Raw genomic sequence first — 9834 nt, forward strand, 5'->3', positions numbered from 1 at the left:
TATATAAGCTCAAATCACAATCAATTGGGTCAGCCCTTCTTAGATTCTTTAGGCTATAATTTAAACTACCCCCTCTGAGCGTGCCTTCTAACCATTTAACCATTTAATGACATTTCTATTCTCAGTGTGCAGTCTGTTGCTAAATCAGTGCCACTTGTGATTTTCAACATAACAACTGTTTTTTTTAAACTGTTAAGCACGAGACTTTTACAGCATGTTCACCCAGGCAGAAGTAGAAAAACAAAGCTACTTTATCATCATTAGTTGACTGAAAACATGCACTTAGCAACAGGCGGTTGAGTTGAACTTTGGATTCTTTGCACCGTCCACATCACCTCTTTATTACGTGACGAGGTCAATGTGTACGGCATGTTGCAAGAACTTTCAGTATGTTACAAAACAGATGCAAATTTATTTCGTTGGCATGGTTTTTTCACATAAGCACTGTCTAACCAATATTTTGGTTAGTGAATGCCCATTAATCAAAACATTTCTTAGACATTTCTTCAGAATATGTTCAGAGTTTTCCCAATCAAGCTTGCATACAGAACTGTGTCTCTGCTACACTCACACTGCAACAGTTTCTAAGGAAGTTCTCCAGTATATAGACATTTTAATAATTTCCAGTAATAACTCAAAACTGAAAATGACACTTTCACAAATTTTACTGTAGAACATGTTACTCAATGGTTGTTATTAAACTCTTATCTCTTAATGCTACTCAGACTTGCAAAGATGAACTTCCAACATAAACAGTAAGTGGAAATTTACAAAGTGTAAATAAAGAACACAGACAGATTATATATCATCTGTTATAAAACAGACGTCTAAAATGTGCTGTACAAAGTTCATTTGTGACTCACATCACATGGTTTCAACACACCTGACATTATTACTTTATAGGTGTATTTAAAAGTCTGCACTGACGCTATTAAAAGCCTCAGTGTTATCTACATGGCGTGCGTGGAAACCAACGCCACCTTCTAATATATGTGATACCGTCTGTTTCCTTCTGCTGGAAGAACAGCAAACATTGAGTTCGTAAACATTGCGATGAAAAAAACCATTTCTTTTTATATACATAAATGTAGCCATTTCATGAATTGTAAATCTGTTAACACTGAAACATGCTGATGAGAAAAGAAATTGAATATATTGTTGTCCTGCAGACATTCAGTCATTTTACTCCCATTTTAAACACCTCAATATGTGACAATAAGTGTCGGGCTCAGTCTGCTGCTGTGTTCAGCCACTATGCAATCGCATTTGTTTTCCCATCTAATCTTTAAGGCTGATCGCCCACATTGTAATTTAAAAATGACCAGACTGGATTTGTGTATTTAGGGTTTGTAATAAGTTGCAACATGTTGTCAAAGAGATAACACACAAACACGCATGCTTGTGATGTGTCATTAGAGTTTTGGGAGTTATTAATAGTGTGCAACTTTTTCTTTTTGTTGCCCATTACATAAAATGTGAGATATGCTATGAATTCCCTAAGAAATGAGATGTTTGTTGACACCTATTCACTTCACTTTAGACATTACACAATGACATATTCAGAACAGATGTTATTAGTTTGGAAGGAGGTAAACTTTGGCTGTTTAACCTCATATAAAATGCAAATTATGTTGTTGTTTTTTGTTTTTTGTTTTTTTTTTAAGTGGGTTTTTTGGCTAAAAAGTGACAGTGACAAAGAATTTGCAGAATTTATAAACAGCAAATGCACCCAGGCTTTTAAATGTAAACCCAGTTAGTTTCTACCAATATTTTGCAATTGTCAGATAATAAATAAAAATATACAAAAATATACGATACAAACAGGAAAATATGCCACGCATAGGAGTGAAATGTACTTAACAATTCAGAGGCAGTTCTCCATCTTGAACAATACAGTGTGTTGCTAACCCACCCATCTACTGGAGTTCTGCCTCCAAAGTACTGTCAGTCCTCCCGTCAAAAAAACAGAGAAATGTTCTCTATAGTTATTCAAGGACCGGGATGTGTGGGTGGGGGTTAGGGGTCAATCAAAGTCTATTATTCTTGAATTCTTATTGTCCAACTTCCCAGGAAAATTGGTCTTGATTTCTCTTCTTCTCCCTGGTCTTCAACTTCCTCATTGTCGTCGTCTTCCATTTTGGAGCCATTGCAGGTCCACATGTAGTTTGTCCTTCTGCAACTGTCTATAATAGAAGGTCCGCTACATAATTCAGGCATCCAGTTTTGCTTGTATCCTGATTCAAATGAGACATCACTCGATAGTGTAGTCTCACATTCCTTGTCAGAATCTGGAATAAGTGGTTGAGATGGAGAAAAACGGGTGGTGCAGTATGAGTGGGTCGGTGTCGTTGAAGAGCTATCGTCACATCCAGAATCGGACCACTCTGAGCTATTTAAGCTGAGCAAGGAAGCTAACGATGACTCATCCATAGAGGGTATGAGGTCTGATAGGAGAGGTTTTCTCTCTTTGTTTGACAGGCATGTTGCATCACTATTGCTGCTCTGTGACTGAAAATTGAGGAAAGGCAACATGAGTTTTTGATTGATATCCCGCACTGTGTGCAGCAGCAGCTTCCCATCTGGGTTGGTGTCACAAGAATCAGCATCCGGTAATGGTCTTTCACATTCAGTGACAGCCTCCTGAATGTCATCATTCTCTTTAGGTAGAACAGCCACAGAACTGTAGATGTCAGAGGACTGGGCACTTGTGTCCTCAGAATTTGGAGTTCTGCGTGTTCCTGTGTCCACAGAGGAGCCAGTGTGGTCTTGCCAGGGAGGGAAAGGGATGTCCTGGGGGGAATAGCCTCCATTCCAAACTGAAGGCCCATTTTTATTCATCTGGATTTTGGCATAAACTATTTTATCCATGTGAGGGCATACCTCGACTTGAGAAATTACGAGAGTTCTATCTGGATCCTGCAGTATCTTAGGGGTTTCAGAAGTGGTTACCTCCTGTTTCCAAAACAATGAAGCGATATAGATCAGTCAAACACACACGATTTGAACAATTGATAAAAGTATTTTTAGGTCTACCAATGCTACATTTTTTTAAATTTATTGTTACTGAGCCTCAAGATTGTAGTACAGAGATATAGATGTAACAAAATCACAATGCTCCTTTTTATATATACCCCCCCCCCCCCCCCAAAAAAAGAATGAAGTACATCAAATTTCACCATATTTAAAGAAGTGCACCTAAAGGGCAATCGCTCGCACAAAATTAATCGCCATCTCAACAATAAGGGTATACGGTGACTGCCAGGCGAATGTCAGATGGGTATGGTTTTCATTTTCTCTAAATGTTTTAGCAATATATCCCAGTTAATGCTACGTTGATACAAAAAGCAAAGAGAGCATACACAGACTACAAAAAACACCTGTTACCAAACCATGACTCACTGCACATGCTCCTTTGACTTTACTAAAACAACACCCACAGTGTTTCATTGTTTGTATCTTAAGTTGATGCTACACTTTATCAAACTGAATCTGTGTTGAGTTAGTGATGTGCAATTGATATTGATTTTCCGGTAAGACAACATTTCCTTGTGTGACAGTAAGGAAGGACACAAAGACACAAAACAATGGCCTTACCAGTGCTTGTGTCATGCTCTTTGACTTTCCACCTTTCACATATTTGCACGTACACACAGCTGATACTATGACTAAGGCAACCACACCAGCCGCAATCAAGAGAAGCCATCGCAGAAGCATCCACGGATTTTCTGAAATAGAGGAAAGGTTGTTTGATAGACATGTTACAGGAAAATGCTTGAGCACTTAAAAGCAGGGAGCTATAAAACTTCCCAGGGTGACGTGCATGCTTAGGAATGTTCTCAAGGAGTATCCTGACTACACCTGTCACACAGAGCACATGAATACAGACATTCCTGAATTTCCGGTATGTAGAAGTATTTTCGAGATGAACTTGAATGATAGTTAACTGTAACTCCTCTAAAATAATACAGAAATGGATTTTCTGTGAAAACTCCTTTGCACTTGTGGCTTTTACTGTCTCATATGGCACTAAGGAATGTACACTGGCAAGCACAGGTGAGAACATTATCTTTGCAAGTCCAATGTGTAATCTTATCTCTTGCCTAATCGAGTTCACAATAATAGGGGTAGATTTTTTTGAGATTTAAAAAGATTACGTTTTTAGTACAGATTTACAGAAGGAACAGCGTGTTTATTGTGTAGCCTCATTTTCTGCTTCATTGCAGTGCCAGTGAGTGCCTCATCTGTGTGGTGCAGATGCAAAGGCTTTAAGAAGCGCTGATTTATAACAAACTGTCTTGATTTATTATCAAACACTGCAGTCACTCGAAGAAATTTGTGCAGTCTGATTAAAGTCAAATGTAAAAAAAAAAGCAGCATTTTCAAGCATCTTAATTTTTGCATTTTCTCTTCAGCAGGTGGACCCTTGAAAGCTTCCTATGGGGTTGTCAAGCAGCACACAATTTTCTCAAGTGAAACCTGATTTTTGTAAATATTATCAGGGTACAGGAGTTTTAAAAAAGGTACACAAGTATTAACATCCAAAACTGACATCAAGTTTTGTTGTTCAAAAACAGCCCATCATAGTTTGAATACCAACAAACAAACAACCAACATATTCATGTTTGAATAAAATGATATTTTTATATGCTGTTGCCATTATTGTGCTAACCTGGCAGTGTTACACAGAAGGAGGCGCTCTCACTGCTCGGGCGACCCCAGTCAGAAGATGGTTTGTAGATGACTGTGCCGCAGTATTTAGACTTCTTCTTTAAGTCGATGCTGAACTGGCCAGTGTGGCTCTCAAAGTGCTAGAGGAAAAATACGTTCATATTAATGATAGTTGTGTAATCACAGGTTAGAGCAATCAAACACATTTTGCTGTGTTCTGTTATAATGTACAGGAGAACTAAACATGAACTAATGGTAAATGCTTTTTAAAATAATCTAGAATATGTTTCTCAGCTTGTTACGAAGTTTAAAATGCATGTCAGGGGCCCACTTACAATATAGAGATCAGATTTTATCCAGATCAAGCTTCAGTTCAGTTTAAAATTCAGTTATTCAAAGCCAGTGTGGATTGGTTGTCATAGTAAGATAACCAAAGCCACGAAGTCAAACACAATTCGAAAGCAGGTTTATTTAATGTAAACATATTGGAACAATAAAGGATGTCATGGCATCACCCGACCGTGACTGTCTTGACATTAGCAAAGGCGTTCACATGGAAGAGAGCACTGCATAATTTGTCTCGATCCTTTTGTCTTGATCCATAGTAGAAAAATAACACTTAGGCAAGGAGAGAATAATTCAGTTATGTCATTTTCTAGCAGTCCATATTTGGAAAATAGATGGGATTTCCTGCCACTGCAGGTAATCAGTTACAGAAGAAAATGGAATCAGCACTCCTTATTCACAACCCTTTAAAATGGCCTTTTAATGTAGCTCTTAGTTTTTTCCCTGATCTTTTGCTTTGGACTCTAATCTGATTTTTCCTATTTTGTGTTTGCATTGTCTCCTTGTTTAAAAATACTTAAAACTCAACCCTATTCTTATGCATTTGTACGCTTCAAGCTAGAAAAAAAAAGTTTCTAGTCAACAACATTAATTTCTCTATGCTCTTTAGTAGTAAAATAACATACAACAACACCCACCCCCAATAATCAGAGCCCACTTGACAAAATGATACAGAAGATAAAAATACAGATATGCAGTTAAGCTCAATACTCATGTTGTATTTTTTTTTTTTACCCTTTTATTCACATGAAACATAAATATAGCTCCCTAACGTCTGCTAGTGTTTGTTAGTGCGTACTTATGAGTCATTAGTCCTTAGCAAAATATGGCAGTGCAGTGAAACATTATAATATGTCATTGATCACTCATTTACACTATGCTTAACTTTCCTCTGATCACTTAGTTGTTGTGTTTGTAGCTTTCCAAAAACGTGTTACCAACAGGGAAGTTGAAGATGTGTCCTCTGGTGGTCATAGTATTAAAAACATTCATAATGCACTTGAAGGCTGTTAATTTACTCTTATCAGGTGTTATAAATGCTATAAATACTATCACTGAATGGCTAATATTAGCCAATATATATTGGTTGGGCTCAAATAATAAGAATTACCAGAGTTGAGCTTTTTTTAATGTGTGTAGACTGGTTCACTGTTCTTACTGATACATACAGTTGTTGTCATCAGCAAACAGTAGTAGATTAAATGTCTATATTTTTTTAATTTATTGTAATTTTGGTTTCACTTGTGCCGTATTTTACACAATACATAGATATGCACACAGTATGTTTTATATTGTAAATTCCCACTCACCGCTGTAGCCCAATCTGGGTAGTATAAATTCAAGGTATAGATAAATTTAGTCTCGAATAGCTCTTTTCTGCCATTAATGATGATGTCTGCAATGGAGACTCCATTTGGTCCCACAGGCAAGGTGACATTAACAAACAGAGACGACTCTGTTGTGGATGTAGACAAGATGGGTGGACCAAAAATAGCTATGGAGAAAAGATGAAGATGGGGAAAAAAAGATGAATCGATGAATATTGCGATATAATAGTTCTTACTATAAGATGCAAGGAAATGTATGATTGAGTATGGGTATTCTTACTGTGTTCTGAAGGTTTAAACCTTGTCTCAGTGGAACCGTGAGCTCTGCCATTAACCAACACCTTAGCGTGGTAAGAAACATCATAAACAAAGGGCGTTTCTGCCGTCAGGTCACAGTACAGGACGGTGATATTCTGACACTCGTCTTTTATCTTGTATGACTGATCACTATCATCACTGTAAAGAGAGTAGTGCAATATAATCGAATTTTGATAGCAAAGTATATTAATTATTCATTATAATCCTTGTATATTATAAAAAGTTGTGAAAACCAGCATTCAAGCACTGAAAATGTTATGCGCCTCAATGGCTGCACTGAATTCACAGAATTCTCCATAATCATTTTACCACACATACGTTTTTTTTATTTGAGAGAGACAAATGAGCATTTTGTGTTAATAAGAAACCATTATCCTGCAGGCATGCTAGTCTTTCTCTGCAGCTAAAATGAAGCTGAAAATCACTCCAGAAATTTCAAGTGACAGTAGCTGGGAGAAAAGTCAATTGGATAGGAGGAGCACTTGACATTTGTCTAAGAAACTACATCATGATTAATTGGACAAGATGACATTTCCACTTTGTGGAGGCCGTTTGTAGAGACTGATTGAAAAGAGTAAAAAAAGAAATCAGCTTGGAAGCTTCATATGAGTATTGGAGCTCTCTTTAGTGACGAAAGCAGCATAGAAACAAACACGTAGGCTGCTAATCACTTGTAACAAGCCTTATTTTTTTGGAGATATTTAGACGTTCTTTAGAAGTTTTCTAAGCCACACAACAGCATGATAAACTTGACTAACTGTGGGATTTTTGAGGCACGTTGTGAGTCACTGTGTTTTTATAAACACACATGTAGGGGAGGAGAGAAAGGGGGAAAAGAGGTGGTGAGGGAAAGCAACAGAGGGGCCTCTACTCTTTGCAAAATAGATTTCTAGATCCTGACGGATAAGAATGGCAATTTTCTATGTTTTTGTATGAAGAGATCCAATCTCAAATCTCCAAAAACCGTCATCAAAAATGTATGAATCATTAGAAAAGGCCTGAAATCAGCTTAGATTTTATCAGGATTTACTCAAAGAGTAATTGAATATTTGTTTTTGTCTCTGCAGTAGCCTGTATGTGAGCTCAGAAACAGAACAGTATTTTTCCACTGCAGTGGGGTAGTTCATGGAAGGACCATTAACAGTGTGTGTCTGTGGCAATTTTAGTCTTTTTTTAAATGTCTTTAGTAAACATACAGAAATGATAAAACAGAGATTAAGATTATTTTACACAAGTCATGTGAGCAGAGGACATTTGTAAAAATAAGCAAGGTTTTGTCCAGCATGCCATACCTGCCATCGCAACACTACATCTATATACAACCCTAAATCATGTGGCACCCAGCCCTGTGTTCTTAACTTGTTGTCAAGTTGCATTATAACTTTTCCACGACAGTTTGTAATGAGACACCAGCAACACTTGGCAAAAAAGTGTGTTTGCATTGGCCCCTTATATCAGAGCAACAGTGCAGGGAAAGTACAGCTGTCACATAATCTTGCATCAATCATGCTGGACTTACTTCTTGTACTTGACACTATAGAGTAACCTTTGCCCTGGAAAATCACTCTTTGCAGGATCCCAGTGGAGTATGTTATTGAAATTCCTGGAGTTAAATTGCACTGTGACATTGCCAGTTGAGGATTCTGTAAAGACAAAGGGAAAAGTCTGTCAGTCTTTTGCTACAAATAATAATCCTTTGTTTGAATAAGTGATTTCTTTTGATAGTATTTTTAAAACCAATAAATTCAAAATGAGTCATTTCTGTTGCTTTTTCTTAATACAGTCGGTCTAAAAGCATTCGTGCCCTCAGCTAATACAGCTGCCTGAATTTTGAACTAAAGAGGGTAGCAGTTACCCAGTATAACTGAACTGAACATTTAAGATGGGCTTTGTTTCAACAGGTGGCTGAAACTCAAGAAGCTCTTGGTTCCTTTTCCAGTCATATCTTTGATACATGGATATAAAACTCCCAGGCTGTGACTCAGGATGGGAAACCATATCCTTTACAAGCTGCATTTTGGAGTCAAACCATACGCACAGATTTAGTGGTTCAACAGCGCAGATTGTATTATTATATTTCAATTTTAAAGTGCATGAAGTTTATCGAAAGCTTGAAATTTGGACACAGTAAATTCAGAATTAGCTTTTTTTAAAATTAGTGGTTCAATGTCATCCATTAAAGACTCCATTTTTTTTAATTTTTTTTTTGTGGTCATTTACAATGGCCAAGGAGTTCTCGGTCACCGAAACTCTTTCATTTCAAATAAGAGGGAATAACTCAATTCTGCAAGTGTTTCTTTTTTATTTCTGCTGTTAGAAAATAATGATCCATTTAGTGTAAGCCTGCCTCTAGTTGACACCTGTAAATAAGAGAAAAAGATCCAAATTAACTTGCTGTACTCACCAAAGCAGAAAAAGAGAAGCATCATAATGTTCATGAACCACATCTTCATCACTTATGTGGGCTCCAAAAATTCCAGGTAGTTCTGCTCTCTTTTAAGTAAAACCAAAAAAATACAAAAAAAGGGGGAAAGAAACACACACACACACACACACACACAAACACATCTGCATAAAAAAGCTACCTGATGTCAGAAATCTTCCCAAACAAAACCTGAATGAATGTGAAAAACGCTGTTAAGTCTTGGAGCTGAATAAGGTTTCAAAGCATTTCCCTGCCTCTGCTTCTCAACCATCTCTGATGCGATCTAGGAAAGGAGTGGCTTTACTCAGGTGTGCAGGTGTACTGGACTTTGACTTGCCATAACTTTGTTCCTGTTTTTCTTCTTGCTATATGTCCCGCCCATTTTCTGTTTCCAGAATTACAACTTCCTTCTTTCTTCCCTCCCTCCTCACCTTGAGTCAGTCAATCTCTCTCTGGACTTGTCTTTCAGGTTTTCATGGTTTACTGGAAATGATCGAGATTTGAAACTGGAAAAAACAGAAAGTGAAAGAAAAAAAACTTTGCGTATATATGGGTCACAGACCACTGTTATATATGCTGAAACAGCCCAGGGTTGACACTTATAACACACAGTTCAGGCAATAAATACATAGATGTGCAAGTTATGTCACAGTTTCTGTAAGTGTAGTACTGTCTGATTCAGAAAGCTGTGGGATATGTGCTGTGGAATTCTACCTGTTTTGGAGGTTACAATGAAAAGATTAAGGAACA

The 9834-nt window shown here is 37.3% G+C and overlaps 1 protein-coding gene across 1 annotated transcript; it reads right to left on the reverse strand.

Annotated features, from left to right (window-relative positions):
- Positions 1-296: 296 nt before the first annotated feature.
- ifnlr1 (interferon lambda receptor 1) lies at positions 297-9476 on the reverse strand. The gene is made up of 7 exons (XM_026183600.1): positions 9064-9476; positions 8179-8302; positions 6622-6797; positions 6324-6508; positions 4670-4808; positions 3595-3725; positions 297-2952 (listed from the first exon to the last, which is right to left on the reverse strand). Exons 1-7 carry the CDS (start codon positions 9110-9112, stop codon positions 2038-2040), a joined length of 1719 nt encoding a protein of 572 aa, XP_026039385.1. The 5' UTR covers positions 9113-9476; the 3' UTR covers positions 297-2037.
- Positions 9477-9834: the final 358 nt, after the last annotated feature.

Source organism: Astatotilapia calliptera, chromosome 11 (genome assembly GCF_900246225.1).
Source record: "Astatotilapia calliptera chromosome 11, fAstCal1.2, whole genome shotgun sequence".
In the NCBI taxonomy this organism is placed as follows: Eukaryota; Metazoa; Chordata; class Actinopteri; order Cichliformes; family Cichlidae; genus Astatotilapia; species Astatotilapia calliptera.